The sequence below is a fragment of the Phalacrocorax aristotelis genome, chromosome Z (assembly GCF_949628215.1).
Source record: "Phalacrocorax aristotelis chromosome Z, bGulAri2.1, whole genome shotgun sequence".
In the NCBI taxonomy this organism is placed as follows: Eukaryota; Metazoa; Chordata; class Aves; order Suliformes; family Phalacrocoracidae; genus Phalacrocorax; species Phalacrocorax aristotelis.
In genome coordinates, this window is record NC_134311.1 from 59,887,340 (window position 1) to 59,907,356 (window position 20,017).

The 20,017-nt window shown below is 37.6% G+C and overlaps 1 protein-coding gene across 5 annotated transcripts in view; it reads right to left on the reverse strand.

The window, feature by feature from the left end:
* The window catches only part of IPO11 (importin 11), an 87,653-nt gene that overhangs the window by 37,056 nt on the left and 30,580 nt on the right, over window positions 1–20,017 (reverse strand). For all 5 annotated transcript variants that reach the window (XM_075079364.1, XM_075079359.1, XM_075079360.1 and 2 more), the window contains 7 exons: window positions 19,266–19,382; window positions 17,748–17,861; window positions 13,727–13,842; window positions 12,139–12,215; window positions 6,266–6,345; window positions 5,596–5,676; window positions 3,361–3,456 (listed from right to left, as the gene is read on the reverse strand). In XM_075079364.1, the coding sequence (XP_074935465.1) occupies window positions 3,361–3,456; window positions 5,596–5,676; window positions 6,266–6,345; window positions 12,139–12,215; window positions 13,727–13,842; window positions 17,748–17,861; window positions 19,266–19,382 (681 nt within the window). The remainder of the gene's footprint in view (window positions 1–3,360; window positions 3,457–5,595; window positions 5,677–6,265; window positions 6,346–12,138; window positions 12,216–13,726; window positions 13,843–17,747; window positions 17,862–19,265; window positions 19,383–20,017) is intronic.

Consider the following 20,017-nt stretch of genomic DNA (forward strand, 5'->3'; position numbering starts at 1 on the left):
ACAATACTTGCCTGCATCCTTTATGGTTTTTTTATTAAATACAAAATTATAAATTGTAATTTAAAAGCCTCTAAGAACACAAGACTGAGTGCATGATCATTACCAGAATTTCTCAATCCTTACAATAGGAAAACTGTGGCAACCTCAAAGTCAGTTTCCTCCAAATTTCCAAGACAAATTGCAAGGTGATTTTAGTGGAAATTTAAAAACCTGTATCTTAATGAACGAACAGTATATTGTACGGATAAAAAATTACTTTTAAATTTGATTATGGTTTTGACTAGGATAGAGTTAGTAGCTAGTATGGGGCTATATTTTAGAGTTGTTGAAGGGTTTGAGATAATGACAGGTTTGACTGGAATGTGATAGATCAAATTTATAGCTGTTACTGCTGTTCAGCTATTCACTTCAGGCCCCTGTGCTTGCCACAGGGCTTGCTTGCCTCAGGGCATATTGGAGTCCACTGCTCATTAGTGGCTGCTATTTGTTTTCTCTGCTTACTATACTGCTGATCATCTTACTCTGCTGTGCCTGGGAATATTCTGATAACTGCAATGGCCAGGTGCCTGGGCTGGCAGATGCCAGGGCATCGCTGCTGCTTCTGTGCTGCTGTACTGGACAGGCTGGAACTCCAGTGTGAACTGGAGTCGAAGGGACTGTGACCTGCGAGTGAGCCCCTGTGGGAGCAGGGCACGCCAGAGCATCTGTGGCCGTGGATAAGTCCACAGCAGAGCAGGTACATCTCGAAGTGTCTGTGGCCGTGGGTATGTCTATGCCACAGCAGGTATACCTCTGAATGTTTTGTGGCCCAAGGATAAGTCCACACTGGACCAGGTACATCTCTGAAGGCATTGTGGCCTATGGAAAAGGCCATGCTGGAACAGGTGCACCTCAAACAGTCTGTGGTTGTGGATAAGTCTGTACTACACCAGGTATAGCCCTGGAGAGACTGTGGCTTTTAGATAAGGCTCCACTTGGAGCAGGTACAACCCTACGGGACTGCAGTTTGTGGATAAGTCCATGCCAGAGCAAGGGCAGGGGGAAGAGCTCACTCAGTGTTAAACCCTATGGTCTGGTCCAAAGGGACCAGGGGTGGAGACTGTAATGGTTCTACCTTTAAATTGTTGTAACCCATGATTCGAGTAGCATGTTATAGGAATTACTATAGCAGTAACCACCTGAACCAAGGGAAGATAAGCCTTACAAGAAGCAGAACAACTGCAGCAGTGACATGCCCTGAGCTGGCTGAGGTGCCCGAAAAGTCCAAGCAACACACCACCCCTCCTGTACTGGGTGACCACCATAACCAATTGAGCCCAAAATCATAGACTAAATGAACCTAATGGACATTTGTGGACGTTTCACAGCCATTTCACAGGGGTGGTCCAGGAATGATATCTGTGTATTATAGCAAAGGTTGGGAAGGGGGCTGGTGGCTAATGAGGTTGTACTGGATAGTGTGAGTCCTGAGTACGATGTAAATGGTATGGAATATGGGGTGGAGAATGGACTGGTTTTGGCTGGGGTAGTGTTAATTTTCTTCACAGTAGCTAGTATGGGGCTATGTTTTGCATTTGTGCTGAAAACAGTGTTGATAATATAGGGATGTTTTAGGTACTCCTGAGCAGGGCTTACACAGAGTCAAGGCCTCTTCTGCTTTTCACACCACCTCACCATTGAGGAGGCTGGGGGTACACAAGAAGCTGGGAGGGGACACAGCTGGGACAGCTGAACCCAACTGACCAAAGGGATATTTCACACCGTATGACATCATGCCCAACGTAAAAAGCTGAGGGAAGAAGGAAGTGGGGGGACATTCGGAGTGACGGTATTTCTCTTCCCAAGTAGCCGTTACACATGATGGAGCCCTGCTTTCCTGGAGATGGCTGAACACCTGCCTGCTGACGGGAAGTAGTGAATGAATTCCTTCTTTTGCTTTGCTTGCGTGCACAGCTTTTGCTTTACCTATTCAACTGTTCTTATCTCAACCCACAATCTTTCTCACTTTTACCCTTTCTGTCCCCAATCCCAGCATGAGGGGCATTAGTGAGCAGCTGTGTGGGGCTTAGTTGCTGGCTGGGGTTAAACCACAACAGGTTCAAAGTTAGTGTTATCTATTTTAATATCATTAAGAAGTGCTTAGTATTTCTGAAGTTGTTGTTACTTATTTTCACTGACAGAAAGTCAGTGCCATAACTGCCATAACTAATTGGCAAGTGTCTCAAAATTAACTGGATACAGTAATAAGCTCACTAGTTTATTACCTTTTCTTATTAGTTTTGATCTTTTAAAAGAAGCTGCAGGTTTCTTTGTATTAAATTCAGCATCTAACAATATAACAGTGGGTATTTTCTAGAATTGACTACTTGAAAAAATTGCCAATATTTACCTGAAAATGTTAACCCACATTAATAGCTTTTTGAATAGGGAGCAATGAATTTAATCATCTTAAATCAGAAGACATTTTAATAATCCACTCTCCAGTCTTTTGTCTTCTTAAACTGCAAACTGTTCAAACAAACTGTCTTTTTTTGTGTTCTATACAGCAAGAAGTACACTGCTAAGCAGTATTACTTGGTTTAATCTTGGAAATATCTTATTTAACTCAATAATAATTGCAGACAAATATTGATATCTGAAAGTCTTCAACTCTGAAAAAAAGAAAAGGTTTTGATAAAAAAAGTCAAGAAGCAAAGTGAATTCCACCCACTGATTCTGTTGATTAAAGTTTTTTTTATTCCTCCTGCTGATACTGCCAGGTTCAACACAGTTAAAGCATGTTGGATTTTACTCCCCTTTATCCAACATGGAAATTTCTTGAAGGCAAAGAGAGAGACAAGGGAGAACTTAAGACATTTAAGCAAGCAAAGTCTTAAAACCTGTTCTATCCCACACAAAGCATTCTCACATCCTTCAGCTTTTCATATTAGATATGTCAATTAGAAAAGGGTGGAGTCAGTCTTCTCCTTGTCCATTTGTTCTCTGGTGCAGGTACACTTCAAAAGCAGTAATATAAGTGTCTTTAAAATAAACCCAACAAAACACTCCAACCCTTACAAAGGATCTAACTGAGCACAGAGTCATAGCATCTTATCAATGTTAATAGTGACGGAATGGCAGAATATGTTCTGTGTTATTTTATTAAAATAAACACTAAACAGCAATTAAGTGATGGATAAGTTACTTTAACTCTCACACTATGTTACCTTTACAGACTTTTAAAATAGCTGTCAAAGAGCTATCAGATGCTCTTAAAACAAGAGAAAATGCAATATCAATACGAGAAAACTGGGCCAGATAACAGAAGGTACTTTCCTCTTCAAAAGGAAAAGTAGGGGGTAATTAATGAGTAACTCTTACCTCCCCATCTATAATCCCCCTGAATATTGATGGCAGAAGGGGTTGAAACATATGAGGACCCAAAACAGGGTTTACTTTTAGGACATTTTCCACAACCTTAAGAACAAAAGCAAATTAGACAATTAGTAAAGTACATTTAAAAATCTTAACTGAAGCTTTAAAATTATATATACTGGTCTACATATAGAGGCCTAGTAGGATGCTTACCATTAAATACCAGCAAACCCCAGGACTGCTGAAAAGTATATTCTAGTGACATACCCTGTAAACCTGAGCTGCATAACAGACCTGATGAAAACTGGCATCCCAAGTGAAACCCACCTAGCCAAGCTATTCCTCATTGGCCTCCTTCTGGCCCCTGGCAAAGCTGATGGAGGTGGGCTGGAAGAAGGGGCCTTGATATAGTTCCAGGAAAAGCAGCTTGATGACATGGCTTGGCATGGAGGAGTACCAGCAATTTAAGCAATTCCTGTACTTTTGTCCTGTCACTTTCTTAAAGAACCATTGATTAGGAGCTACCATCTCTTTGCGGGTGATCAAGTAACCACAAGCGCATTCAGATGTGCTATTCCCAGTACCCTGCTCTGCTTCCTAGTTTTTACATTCTTTACATTTGCTTCTCAGCTCTTTTCTTCCTCCCATGGGCTGTTCCCTGAAGTAATTTTTTTCCACTGTGTTCTTCCAGCTTTCTTTCACCCATCTCTTTGGGCTCTCCCCTTGTACCAAGATGGTGAGGGGAAGAGGCTGTGAGAATAACAGGCCAATACCTGTTCACTAAGGACAGAGACCATACATCTGTACACTGATGTGTATAAAGCATATAAAGGTACCTCCCTTAAACATTCTCCTCAGTCTCCACCTACTTTTAGCTTAGAGGGACTAGTACTCTTCTGTGCTCTTGTCCAGTCTCCCCTAATTTTTTTTTCTGAGCCTTGTTCCTCCTAGCTTCATTTAATGCCCTCTATTTCTTGCCTTTAGAGAGATGTTAAGCCGTTGACCCCTTTCAATTCCTCTCAGTTCTGTATACCTTTAATATACTGTTATATGGAGGTGAACATAATTTTTCCCCCACTCATCTTTTCTGGGTACTGGAAGTTTTTGCTAACTCATTTGTTCCTTGTACAGAGTCTTTTCAAACCTTTTATTGCCTGTCTCCTATAATTAGAAAATCAAGTCACATCAACCTCAGTAATCTAAATAGTCTCATCAGTTCAAATTAGTCTTTTTCAACCTTATCCATTTATTTACCGTTCCAATGTCTGCTTTCAATCCGGCCTAAGCTGTTTGTAGGAAAATATTTCTGAGAACACTCCCATATGTTCCTGTTCCCAATATTTATCTTAGGTTTTTTTGTTAAACAAGTCAGCATAGTGACACTTGACAAAACACTTCCCTTTTTGTAAAAATACTTACATGGATTTAGCTCAGTTATCCCTCTGGAATCAAGTAGATACACTAGTAAGTTTTTCAGAGTATATTGGAAAACCTTGTGGCTAATGCAAGGCCACACTGGGAGCTAAGTAGATAAGTGATATATATTGATGTTATAAATTATATATCTCGATATATATCTAAATGATATATACCTATATCATAGTGATATATATATAAAGGATCTATAACTATAGCATAGAATCATAGAACAGTTTGCATTGGAAGGGACCTTAAAAATCATCTAGTTCCAACCCCCTTACTGTAGGTAGAGACACCTTCCACTAAACCAGGTTGCTCAAAGCCTCATCCATCCTGGACTTGAGCACTTCCAGGGAAGGGGTGTCTACAAGTTCTCTCGGCAACCTATTCCAGTGCCTCACCATCCTCATAGTGAAGAGTTTCTACCTTATATCTACTCTAAATATATCCTCTTTCAGGTTAAAGCCATTACCCCTTGTCCTATCACTGCATGCCCTTGTAAAAAGTCCCCCTCCAGCATTCTTGTAGGCCCCCTTCAGGTACTGGAAGGCTACTACAAGGTCTCCCTGGACCCTTCTCCAGGCTCAACAACCCCAACTCTCAGCCTGTCCTCATAGGAGAGGTGCTTCATTCCTTGGATCATTTTTGTGGCCCTACTCCTGACCCGCTCCAACAGGTCCATGTCCTTCTTATGCTGCGAACTCCAGAGCTGGATGAAAACTCCATCATGCTTGAAAATACTACTCAAACCTGATAAAACACTAGCAAGAATAATGGATGTACAGAGCTGAATATCTGGGTGTTGTTTTTATTACACTCTACCTTTAAAACTTGAACTTGACCTTCAGTAGTTATGTCCTTCAAAAGGTCACAAAATGACCGGCATAAGTCAGCAGCATACGTCTGAAATTAAAAGAAGAAAGTATTACGCAAATGTGCTTTATACCTATGTATATATTTCAAAACTCAACACATTAGGGACTACCTAAGTCCAAAGACGCAGCTTCCCTTTAGAAATAATATTTTCTAAAATGTTTGTCTTTTCCGAATTAATTAAAATCTAATCTAGCCTTTTGATATTTTTTTTTTAACATTGCGGGTTTTTTAAGCAATCTATCACAATTTTCTGGTAAAGAAGGTGTGAGAACAAGGCATAATATTCCTAGCTCAATTATTGATAGAATTTATGATCATAATTTTATTCTGGTAGGGTAATTGAAGTAATTATTACTACCATGCAGAGGAGCTTTTCAGGTACAAAAGTACTAAATCAACCCACAAAAAGTTAACTCTAAATAATAATCTTTCTTGAATCTAATTTGATTGAGTGCCCACCATAAAAGAGCTAACATTAGAACAATATGCTTGTATACACGTAAATGAGTAAGAGTATAAATGTTTTTGTGTACAATCTGTCCAATGTAAGAAAAAAAAAACTTGCCAGTAGGGAAATAAGGTGTTAATATAAGTCATTACATAATGGTAAACATACCTGTAAAAATTCCGGTGATGATAAGAAAATATAAGCATTGATGATCTTAAAGCAATTTTTGAGATTTTCTGAACTCAGCTCTGGAAAAAAAGAAATCACAGTTCAGAACCTCATCACCAAACCAAAGTACAACTAAAATTATTCACTTCTGAAAGTCTTTCCTCACGCAGCTTTTAAGTGCCAGATGCCTACAAATAGGAAAATGTTATCTTAGATTCAGTACCATTCAGGTTCTGCCTCCCTGCCAGAGACAATAACAAAAGAGGAATGATAATAGCTCTCACATGTTCTCAAATGGAAGCACAAGAAATCCATGACCTCAAAAGCCAATGCTAATTTAAAAAAACAAAGCTTTGGATGTGATAGTGGGCTAATAAGATATTGAAGATGGAACAAATGAAATGTACTTAAGAGACCTGCAATTACTGATAAATTATATCCCTCACATTTGAGTCAGTAAATGCTGAGTAGAAGCAGTGAAATAAAGATTGCAGGTCTGGTCTTCTGACCCAGGTGCCACATCAAATAGCACTGAGCTTTTAGACTGAAACACACTTTTTTAGGCCATACTTTTGAGTATTTCAGAAAGGAAAGCATATCGATTTAAGAGACAGATACACAGGAGGTGGTATACAGCAGCAGTTTGAAGAGAGGTTAAAAAAAAAAAGAAAAAAAGAGACATCCTCAAGCAGTACCTGTAAGACTTTTAAAAAAAAAAAAATCACCCCAGAACACCTAAATTAATTAATACTCCAATAAAATCATCATGGAGAGCCAACAGGAAAATACTTTTATGTAAGTATTAAATAAATTTCACCTGTATGAAAGTGTGGCTTACACCTAGTGATGCTTATACAGAAAAACTTCCACAAAAAATATCACGACAGAAACCATGGCTGGTTTTCCATTATAACATCTGAAAAGTTCTGGGGAGTTTCAGCAGTTTCTCTTGTTTTCCCTCCCGTTATAAAGAATACTAATGCTCCTGTTACCTGACATGGCCATTGAACAGCCTTGAATGTGTGACTACTTTCATACCTCAGTGCTTGGACACATCATGTCTTCTTATCACTTATTTTGAATATTTACATACCTTGACTTGAAAAGAGAGGATTTTCACCTACGCATCCAGTATCCTCATCAAAAGATTCCAACACATCTATAAATTAGCTTTAGTAGCATATTACTAGTGTTACACATTTCTTGAAGTTACTGCACTCTCCTTAGAGGCCTGCAGGTTTTTTTTCTTACTAGATACTAATGCAGTAGACAAATTGTAAAGGAATGTTTGTATAAACATGAAGTACTACCAAGCTTTCCATCACTGTCCATTCTGTGATTCTGTGATAACTGATACAAAGGTAATATATGATAGCAAAATTGCAAGAAGTTAGTTATTTCAGGCCAGAAAGAAAAAAACAGGTGAGATACATGTCATGGAAGCAACAGAATTTTAGTCACTCATCTGTGCATAAAGCTCAACGTTTAGTAAAAGCATTTTTCTAGAAAGATATCACCTTCAGCTGATTACATTTAAAAACCTAATTATGCATCAATTCTTTTGCCAGATTTCATAAATCAAAAATATATTTTGCTGAATAAATTCATATGAATTTATTCATTTCATATTAATTTAGGTTTCATATGAAACCTAAATATGAGAATTATGTTGTGAATGATTATTTTACGTCAGTGATAGCACCACAATCTATGAAGGAAGATCAGTTATGTAAGTGAAATCAAGCCTTCATATCAAATGCAACATTTTACCTCTGTATCTTTAAGATTTAAGGATAGCACTGATTACTTTAAAAGGCAAATCTAATTGTTTTGTACAACTCCTCTGACATACAGTTTCAACAGCAGTAGTATCCTGAAATGGATATGAAGAGCCCTTTTCAGAGGACAAATATATCCAGGAAGGAGTAACTACATATTACTTTCAGACTAGTTAAAAAAACAAAAACAAAAAAATTTATATATTTTTCCCCTTTTAGTTGACTTTTAAAAATTGAAGAGGTGTCACTGCACTTACATATACTTATGCTGACATATGCCACAGGCCTGTGACATAGCCATGACAAAGACATGTTCAAATAATGAAAAACCTAGTATGAGTGAATGCATCACTAATAAAAAGTCATTAACTAAATCTCAAACCAATTTTTATGCATCACACATTGGAACTGCTTGCCAAGAGATAAACATGTTTTAAAAAGAACTCCTAAAAGATGCAGGAGAAAAAATGGCAAGCAATTACTTCTCTAGGCTGCAAATTTAAGTTAGGAATGAAAGTCAGAGAATGCTGAAGGTCTACTCTTGTTAACAAGACAGTTGGCTCTGGGAGAGAAAGCATGAGAGAGACGAGGCAGCAGAGAGGCCTTCGAAGTTCGAGTTTCTAAGGTATCACTGATGGGTGAGGAACCAATGATAGATGAGCAAGTGCTTGTACAGTACATGCCTTGGGAAGCATCTTAAGAGCACTTTAAAAAATTGTGTAACAGATAATATATTCATTTGCAATCACCTAAACATTCACTCACCAACAGGAAAAAAAAAAAACACAGCAGCATATTTCTGGTAAGTGATATCCATAGCACACTTCAAAAACTACCAGGCATAATTTGCACACAGTATATCTTAGTCGGTTTTATATCACTTTATCTAAGAATATGTACTCTTATAACACTGAAATCATAAATCAAGTTTTGTACTTTGATGGTTAAGATAAACTCCCGAATCCAATGAGAAACACTAGATGTTCAAAGAGCTTTTAATGGTCCTGACTCAGAACTGCCAATCTATCACTGCATACCTCCCAAATTTTCTGAAAAAATACAGTGTACAGTCACAATCAAGTCCCACAGGACCTTGCTCACAAAGGCAATGAATGCAAAGCAAAAGCTACAATACAATGAATAACAAACACCTGAATAATACACAATCCAGCCTATTGTCTGTATCTCCTTAAACATAACCAAAGCATCTACTTTTACATAAATGGTTATCAATATTATTTTTCCACAGTCCCTTTGGGTCTGAGTTATCAAAGCTGCACTGTATCTATTTACACACGCTGTTCAATTCCCACAGAGGTTTGTCCCCTATTATTGTATATTAATACATCTAAGAAGTAACATTTATGCAAGACTTAAAAATGCTATAATCTGGTCGTGGAGAAGATAAAACGTCTTCTCTCTCTCTCCAGTTTGATGACTTTTTGGCACATCTCTTTTCTCCTCTTCAGCAGGACAGGATCTGCTATATACACCTAATGTCCAAAAATCTCATGTATGAGTTCTACTTCTCTTCTTCCCTTCCAGCTCCTCTAGTTCAACCATGTTGACCTCTAATAGGACACTTTCTGAAGGACATCAATGCTGATGCAGCTGTTCAACACACCAGAAAAATAGTTACCTTACCCCTATATTAGAGTAATTCCAATCAGGAAGAATGAATTCAGAAACTAAAGGTCAGAAGGTTCATATTCCCTACACTGTATTTTTAACAAAATCATTTTCTGGAGCACCTTGTTGCTAGTCTTCCACCCTGCTCTGACAGATGTAAGCAAGGCAGTCTTCTCAGAACTTCCCTTCACCAGATCTGCCCTTTGGCTTCCATTTTGATACCTTAAGACTGAATTGAGAACCCATCTCAGATTTTCTAGTTTGCCTTATCTCAGACAGCTAAGGCACACAAGACTTACCAATTTTGAAACTTTAAATTTGAGGATCTCGAACTTTGAATGGATTTCTGCATCTGTCCAACTGAAGTCAGCAGACTTCCCAGTTACAACACCTTGTCCTGACAGCTAAGTCACCATCATGAGAAGGATAGGAAATGTTTGTCCTTTAAGTGCTGGAAGTTTCAGGTGAATACTGCCACTTTTATTCTGGAGAAACTGTACTACAGAACTAAGACTGAATAGCCATTTAATTAACTTGCATAGCTGATCATCACTGATCACATTAAGTGAAGCATCCCTTTTTCAAGTATACTGAATGAATGAAGTAGCTGCCTGAGGGATACTGGATGGTAGTATTGCATTGTTTTTGTAACTACCAAGTTTTAAAATAAGGTTAGCACTAATCCAAATTCAAGCTCTATTTCAACATCACAGTGCACGGCTATGTCATGTGGAGGTTGTCCAGCTAGATTCTCCTCATATAAACAGAATGGAATTGCAGGCAAAGACCAGAATGGTTTCTACTTTCTGGCAAAACGCACACCATTTTGGCCTTCAGCAGTTAAAATTTTGGACTGACATGACACTCAGAAGACAAGTTTCTCAGAAAAATGCTCAGGCAGTAAAGTAGTATCAGAAGTCTATATGAGGAGACCAGTCTATGGTTACACATCTGCTGCTGTGTCTTTGCCACTCACCCCCTTCCTTGATAAACCTCCCCCCCCCCCACTTTGGCATAAGTGTGTTTGAAGCCTCACCTTAAGGAAAGCCTACCTAGCTTAAGTGTACTACTTGCTCTACCAGCATCATACATCAGCTTTCATTTCTCCGAACAAGGAACATTCTCTTGAGGATATATTTTTTCCAAAGGAGAGCATATATTTATGCTCCTGGTTTCATTCATAAGATAAAGAAATTGTTACAAGCGTATAATATTCCTGAATAGTCTTCTAGCAAAAGGTGGAGGTATGCCATTCATACTCATCTCTACCCTGGAAAGTATCATATGAGGACTACGGAGGACGGGATGGGGAGGTAATAGCATTAGCAAATGTAAACAAGCCACAGATAAAGTATTTCTGAATTTAACTCAAGCAGATTGGCAGTGTGACACTATTATGAAAATCACATCCAATATATAGTGCAAGCTTCCTGTAGCAGATATTATCTACTACTAACACAAAACATGAAGGAGGAAGGGTAGGTGTGTAGATTTGAATGAAGACAAATAGTAAGTATTTGGCAGCTACAGAACCTGAGGTAGCCCTGGAGTTAAATACTAAAACCACAACAAAACACTACTTTCCTGAGCAGTTTTGTCATTAGATATCTAGTATACACAGAGAAATAACGGACGGTGTCATCTTGCACCTACCCACCATAATATAACTTTCTATTGATCTTTAGTCAGTATAAAATATTAAGTGCCAAAAACAACAATTAAAAAGCTAACTTCTGTAATTTTATACATTCCTCTGAAAAATGAATCCATTTGGTGTATTAGCTCCACAACCTACAAAAACACAGCTAAACATTTAAACAAAAACATGTTACATAATAAAATTAAACTACAAAATTTTTATATTCCCTTTAATTACAAAGCAAAAGCACCTCAAATATCAGTATTTCTTAAGCACTGAATCATAATCCTCATTAATAAGTTTATATTTTGTCAAAAACTCAGGCAAAACTACTGATTTTGATCTCAGTGCTGCTTGACTGATATGCTTATAGACATACTTAGGTAGTTTGAAAACATCCTACACAGTTATTAACTGAATAATGGAAAAATCTGATAATGGAAACTTCTAATTCTTCAGACTAGAAATCATCATTCTCGTTGTAAGCAGAACAGGACAGCATTCCATATAATCAACATGACTGAAATTCAGCACATTTGGTGTTAAATTTCAGGAGCTCCCTTAAAAAAACACTCTGAAATTATAAACTGAAATTTGTCTTACATTGTGGGTACAAAGGAGCTTCAATTAAAAAAAGAGAACTGGGCTAAGCAGATAAATATTAAATAAGATGGGAAAGTCAAACAATAAAAAACACCTCTTCACTTTTTAATGCTTAAAATTTTGCAAGCTCATTTAGTTCTTGCAGCCTCAGCAGCATTACTTAATGCATGAACAACACAAGTAGTAGGAAAAAAACCCAGAAATGTTATTAGTAAAAGACTTACCAAGAAGGGCAGGCATGTTTTGAAATACTCTCAGGAGCTCAGGGGTAAGACATGGACTATTCTCCAATGTCACTAACCTAAGAACAATTAAGAAAAATACTTCAGATGATCTATGAGTAACATTAAGCAATCATTTTGACAGATGTAAAACACTTGTTTTCTGTAACAATTAGTGTAACAATGTGTAACAATTACTTGAAGCATATTTCAGGTGCAGCAGTAGTCCTTACAACACACCCATCAGTATAGGCATGGGTCTTGGTAAGGTAGGAAAAGAAAGAAAAACATGCTACTGTCTTTTTATAAAGACAACATAACCTCCAAAATGCAGCAGTGAGAATATTTAAGTACCCAGCTTGGGAACTCAGAGAAGGTGGGTAGTGAGGAATATTCCTGGTATAAGGATAAAGCGTGTAGTGCTCTACACCTCAAAGGAGCAGCTGTGGCAGCAACCAGCTCAAACATTTATTTTTTTTTTTAGGTCTGAAATGATGCATTGATTACCATACAAAAAAAGCATAACTATATGCACAGCACTGTTTGCATCAATTTAGAATTCCTGAAGTTTGAAAACCGCAGCTATAAATTAAATTCATACTTAAAGCTGCAGGAACACTCTCCAGTCTGTTCCTAGATCTTAGGTGTGGGATTACTGTATTTAAATAATGTTTCTGATTACATAAAGTATCTTAGCTGTTCTTCTCCTCTTGAAGAAGCTATTAGAGTCCCAGCTGTCCCTGCCAGTTCCATACAGATCCCTCTGATGCTCTAGGACACCTTAAAATATCATTCTTCTGCACAGGCATTAGAATAACAACCTCGAGATCAGTATTATTGAGAAGATATAGAAGTTCTGAACTGATACATTAAAAAGGACCCTGTGAATCTTAGTTTTGCTGCGCCTACAATACATTATTTGTAGGTTAATTATATGTAATTCAAATGCTCATCTACAATTTAGATTAAAGGAATTCCTCACTATTTCAAGACAAACTCAACATATTCCTTTTCGGCAGGAAAGAGGTATGCTGAATTCGGTCCAGGCAACAGTTTCCTCTTCCTAGAGTGTCAGCTGTACCAGAAAAAAACGCAAATTAGGCTCATGGCAAACTGAGCAGAGTGCCACTTCTTGTTTTATGTTCAGTCACCAAACAGCTTGAGATCTGGAAGAAAACTTCTAGCTTTTATCCTTGTAAACTCACCACCTCTTCCAGCAACCAGCTCTAAGAATCATTGGGTCATTTTGCTTCCAAAGGCAAGCACATCAAGTTGTTAGTGTAGCATGCACACTACAGTGAGTCTAGACTTTTTGTCTTGCTGTCGATTATCACAGTAGAGCTGTCTCTTACTACCAACTGCCTAAAAATGAATAATCTACTCAGTTATTTTTGATTGTGTTTCTTTTATTAAGTTCCTACACTCATCTCTTCTGAGAGAACGTATGATAACAGATGATATCAAGGTAAGATAGCAGGAACATAAATTCTTAATACATTAAAAGTTTTTTTAAAATCTTTTTTTTTTTTTCATCTGGTGGTACAAAAAAATAACATTTTAAAAATTAGAAACTGATAAAGAAGATTCTTACCACAACTCTAAACCATCTTCAAGAAGATAGACATGTGGAGGCTGAGAAACATCTGTACTTAGCTGAATAACTGGAAGTAGGAAAGGATAGAGATTTTTGCTGTCTGCTCCCAGTCCCTATAAAAGTAAATAAAAACTGTAAAATACTTCAAAAACCTCAAATCAAGTATTTCAAGAATAGCATTGAAAAAGATCTGTGATGCTGTTCTATTCACATACTGTAAACATGCACTCAAGAAATCAAAGTTTGAACTTGCATGCATTTCATACAACATAGTCTGATACTCCTGAACTTTCTCTCAACATACCTTGAGAACATTACATAAGTTTTTTAAAAACAAGCAGCTTACCAATGGTCTGCAAGAAAAAATTATATACAGTACACATTCATAGGTCATTCTCGTTCTGAGAAAAGCCACAGTTCTAATAAATAGTAAATGACTAAATGCTGAACAAAATGTTTTAAAGATCAAGAAAATAATTACCCTTTGGAACTTTTCACATACTAAACCTTTGACATATTCTAAGAATCAGGAGAAGGGTTACACAAAGATCACCTGATGACAGTGACGTATTTTTCACATGATCCATGAGCCATACACAAAGATAGCTTCCCAAGAACGCAGAGTAAAGAATTTTTTCAGCAACCATTTAAAAAGGAAACCCACTTTTTAAAAATTAGTTAAAGATAACAACTGTCAAAACTAACCATAGATTAAAACTAATCCTAAAAGGAATGGAATTTTTAAATTGGGATCTACTGCCTGCTTTATAACATAAACATAATGATATGGAAAAGAAACCGAGGCTAGGTGAATGCTGCTTTTGCATAATTACTATATGTGGCAACTGGTAAGTTTAAAATTATTTGATATATCTAAGCTAAGGCTTCTTTGTGGAATTATTTATTTAAACAAATTTGTCCTAAGCGAAAAACAATCTCCCATCTATTTGTCTAATCTTTGTGCCTATCTGTATTTTTGGCCTCCACAGACATCAGTAACAAGAAGTTCTACAATTTGTTTATTCTGAAAATATATTTTGTATTTGTTTGAAATGACTCCACTTTTACAAAGAACCTTAATTTTTCTTTTAGTTGCAATGTCTAGTCATTTGTCTTCCACTTTCTTTCCACTGCTAACCTCTGTAATACCATCCTCTTAGTCATGCATTTCTGCAACTTCAAGACTGCCTGCATATTCAGTCTGTTCCTGTATGGACACTGCCCTACATCCCAGGAGCGCTTCCTTGGACTTTGCTAGTCCTACTACATTTCTTTTTGAGATGTAGTAGGAGTTGGAGAAGGTGGAATGGTAAATAGTCCATATTAAAGAAGTACTTAATAGCAGAGATTCTGCAGACAACATAGCTATGTATTGTTTTATTTGTCAGTCTTTTCTCAGGAACATGTCACATTTTATCTGCATTTTTACTGCCAGCAACACAGATATTTCATGATATTTCAAGTTCAAGGATTATTTAATTATACCAAAATTCTTGGTCAAGACAACCCAAAGAGTTGTGATGAATAGTTAAACGCAGTTGGCAGACAGTCACAAATGGTGTTCCCCAGGGCTCAGTGTTGGGGCCAGTGCAGTTTAATATCTTTATCAATTATCTGGATCAGGGTATTGAGCGCACCCTCAGTACGTTTGCAGGTGACACCAAATTGGGCAGGAGCGTTGATCTGCTTGAGGGTAGGAAGGCTCTGCAGAGGGACCTCGATAGGCTGGATTGATGGGCTGAGGACAACTTTTGAGGTTCATGAAGGCTGACTGTCAGGTCCTGCACTTGGGTCACAACAACCCCATGCAATGCTACAGGCTGGGGGAAGAGTGGCTGTAGAGCTGCCTAGTGGAGAAGGACCTGGGGGTGCTGGTCAACAGCCAGCTGAACATGAGCCAGCAGTGTGCTCAGGTGGCCAAGGCGGCCAACAGCACCCTGGCTTGTATCAGGAATAGTGTGGCCAGCAGGAGTAGGGCAGTGATCGTGCCCCTGTACTTGGCACTGTTGGGGCCACACCTCAAATACCGCGTTCAGTTTTGGGCCCCTCACTACAGGAAGGACAATGAAGTGCTGGAGCATGTCCAGCAGAGGGCAACAAATCTGGTGAAGGGTCTAGAGCACAAGTCTTATGAGAGCAGCTGAGGTAACTGGGACTGCTTAGCCTGGAGAAAAGGAGGCTGAGGGGACCGTATCACTCTCTACAGCTACTGAAAGGAGGTTGTAGTGAGGTGGGGGTTGCTCTTGTCTCCCAAGTAGCAAGTGATAGTGACAAGATGAAAGGAAATGGCCTCAAGTTGTGTCAGGGAAGGTTTAGATTGGATATTAGGAAAAATTTCTTCACTGAAAGGGTTGTCAGGGATTGGAACAGGCTGCCCAGGAAAGTGGTAGAGCCACCATCCCTGGAGGTACTTAAAAGATGTGTAGATGTGGCACTTTAGGCCATGGTTTAGTGGTGAACTTAGTAGTGTTGGGTTATCGGCTGGACTCGACGATCTTAAAGAGTCTTTTGACTATGATTCTAAAAGGTCAAAACTCAGTTACCTGACTACCACCAACTTTCATTTAGATACAATGCTGGTCAACATAGCTATTAGCGTTATATGACAAATTCTAGGACCACAGGCTGTCTCACTTTCTTTATTTGTGAGAACTGTAAGATACGAGTGAACTAAACAAACTTAGCTAAATAAACAATATGGGCAAATGAAACCTAATGTTGATAAATGTGAACAATATATTCTGGAAAGGAAAAGTTCCCTACAACACACAGATAGAAAAAAAAATTCCACAAGTATCTACAGAAAAACAATGGTCTAAGAATCATTACGTTCACCTCTATTCTCAGTGTTACTATCACTTATTGTACTTTGAAGCCACAGTCACGAACAAAGGTAAGGTAACAGACCCTGGCTCAGACTTTTTAGTAGTTCTGACCATTCCATTTTAAAATGAACATTAAAAGAGGAGATATTCAAGTATACCTAAAAGGAAAATAATGAGCATAGATAAATTCTCAAAAAATAAAAAAAATCTAAAAGATTCAAATGCAAGTAACAGGATACAATATAAATTGATTACATAACAAAGCAGGCAGCTCAGAGCTGCTATTATCTCTGTTTCATATAACATATGAACAAAGCAGAAAAAAGCATCAGAAAAGCTAGGAAATATAAAACTTTTTTCCCATATATTATATAAAAATGGTGCAGAAATCATTGCCAAAGTATGTAATAGGTACCAGAGGTTATGCAGTAGAAAGGTAATGGTAAAAGTGATAACAAAAAAAAGGTCTGGAATTCTAAATAAACCAGATGACCCAAGATTAGCCAATGACAACCAACACCCTTGAGACATTAAACCTAACAGTTGTGACTTAAACAAGAAACATTTGGCATAATCTGAATTAAAATGCAAATGTGAAGAACAGGCAAAGTGAAACTTCTTGTGGTGGTCCATATCTTGGCCTATGATTTAAAAATGGCTCATCTTCCCAGGAAGTTTGGATTCCCCCAAAAAATTCCACCTCCCTGGGAGCTGAACAGAAAGCAACGGGGAAACAGACGTGCCTACACTGTAGAAACAAGTCTGAACCATACACAATGATTGTGAGAAGACATTGACACTCTTAATGCCAGCTGGGAAATACAGGAAGCCAGAATCAGCTTTTTCTCAGACAATACAAAGTCACTAAAGGAGGTTCAATTCCAAGATTAGAAAAACAAAACCCACTCCAGAACACAAGCGAATTTGCCTAACGAACTGCTTTTACTGAACAAGTCCCTGAATGCAAAATAGTTAAGTCCTTAACTTCAGCCATTTTTACCTCCACTATCAAAAAAACATCTTTGCTGTAAGACTGAAAAGCTTTTAAAAACAGCCTATAAAGCCCAAATATACCTTATTTTTACCTATACACCTATATACACCTACACACAAAAACACACAAAAAATATAGGCATGTCTGAGAAAGAACTGTAGGAGATACTGACAACATTTATGTGATTCTGGTCTTTTACCTGGACGAGATGGATTAGGGTGGTTAGAATGGCACATCGTAGCATATTGTGCTCCTCACTCTGTTTCCAAAGCAGTGGTAAATACTGAACCAAACATCCTACATATGGTCGTATCTGAAGTTCAGAACACAAATTTCTTTCTCAATGTGTGAAACAAAGCCATTAATTTATCCCAAGCATCATTTCTAAAACATTTAGAACTGCTTTTCTAACATAAAAATACACTTTGCTTTAATTTACTCCTCTTCTGTCTTCCTAAAACGCCGTATTCCATACTCTGCAACTCAAGTAACTTCACACTGTGCAGTGGTTTGATAAGAACATAGTAGTTACGGTAACATTTGTGCATGGCAATCAGACTTGAGTAATAAATTGAACACCAAAAATACTTAATTTTGTAACCACAGATATTTTCATATTAATATATTCTTTACTTAGAGAGGATTCCTAAATATCAGTATCCTTTAAGACAACCAGAAACAGATCCAGTTCAAAAAAAAAAAAAGAAAAAGAAAAATGCTGAATAACCTCTGAAGTTACTCATGCTTTGAGCAGGGCTTCGACTACATTACCTCCAGGGGTTTGTCCCAGTCTGAATTTGTTCTATGATGCTCTACAATACTAAAAAGTTAATCTAGTTGTCTTCTGAAGTATTTTATTAGGAATTAACTTAGACAGACTCAAAGGTTCTTTCTCTACTTGTTTTTTCTGCTGCTTCTCCAGCTGATCTAAAGAGCAGGGAAATCTGCTGTCACATTGACTTTTACTACAAGGGAAAATTAGGAAAGCTTCACTTGGCTCTCAGAGAGAACTGACTACATGTAGACAGAGAAGACAGGCTAAAAGCCATGCATGAACTCTGTCCTTCGTACAGTAATACTGCAAAAAAAGACCCTCAGAGAAAAGCAGTCAACACTTTGGTTTTTAATTCTTCGATTTCTTCATGTATAAGCTGAAGAATATACTTTAACACTAAGAAGGAAATACTGAAGATTCATAATGTGAACCTGAGACTTTGTATGCAGTTAAGGAGACTGCTGTGTAGGCAATCCCGATACTTATCAGTGCCAATGAGAGATTCCAAATCTAACTGCACCGTCCCTAGGAGTGTGAAGCGTTTTCTACACCAAAATGTCTCTTCTAATATCTAAGTTTTAATAAAATACTTGTTCATGTATAAGAAAAGACAAAATAAATTATAACTAAAAAAAGAAAACTGCAAGAAGCGCAATAACGTAGGCAGGGGAAGTCTTTCTGTACTCTAAAAAATACATAGTAAATAAAGGAAATAGTAACTGAGCAAGAACATTTTACACAAGAGATAAATGAGAACTGAAAAGTGAAAGGAGAACCAAATAATGCAAACAATGCAGGCATCTACTGTAACAATAACCAGGCTATTAGCCAATGACATTTTTCTACCAGCTTTGTATAAGCCAAAGCCATCAGATCCTCCTCTGTGTTCTTCGTGCAAAGCCAACACTGAAATCTGTGTAAAAAAATTATATATATATTTACCTGCATATTGACTCTTTCAATCACACAAGACAGAACGTGAAGAACATGCATTTTGGTGTCACATTGTGTTACTTCCTGAAGCAGCTCAAAGAGCAGTGTAAACATGGATTCCAGATACTAAAAGAAAAATAAACCACTATGGATTAGACCACCAAATATACAATCGGTGCCATGAATTGGTGATTTTCCTGTATGCTTGCAACTCTAAGATGTCTGTGAACTTTGAAAGACACTTGCAAAGCGTGCAAAATGTTACTCTTCCATTTGGAAAAATGCACACTAGCCAACCACTGCCTAAACAACATAGAAAATTTCAGATATGCTCTTACGTAACGGTTCAAATGTGATCAGTTTGAACATCCAGCATGTTCATGTTCTGGTAAGCATGAACATGACTTCACAGTTAACACACTAGAAACCTGAAGGCCGTCTCTCCAGGAGGAGTACTTTGTTATGGTCAAAGCAAAGGTATGGTCTTCCAGCTTTTGGGTCAGTAGATAAAATTTAGATATTGAACTGAAAAAAAAAAAATCTGAAACAATGCCAATGTTCACGGAGCAGATGCACCTGTGTTCTTTAGTTTGCTCTCAAGAGAGTTGCAGTTAATGTGCAAGTCATAATCAAATGAGAAGAAAAAGTACCTGCTAAATCTGAGTGAACAAAATAGATCTTTGCCCTATTTATAGCTAACATTTAATTGTTTACTTAATGACAAGGTAATGGCCACTGTAAACAACGCAAACAGAGGAGAC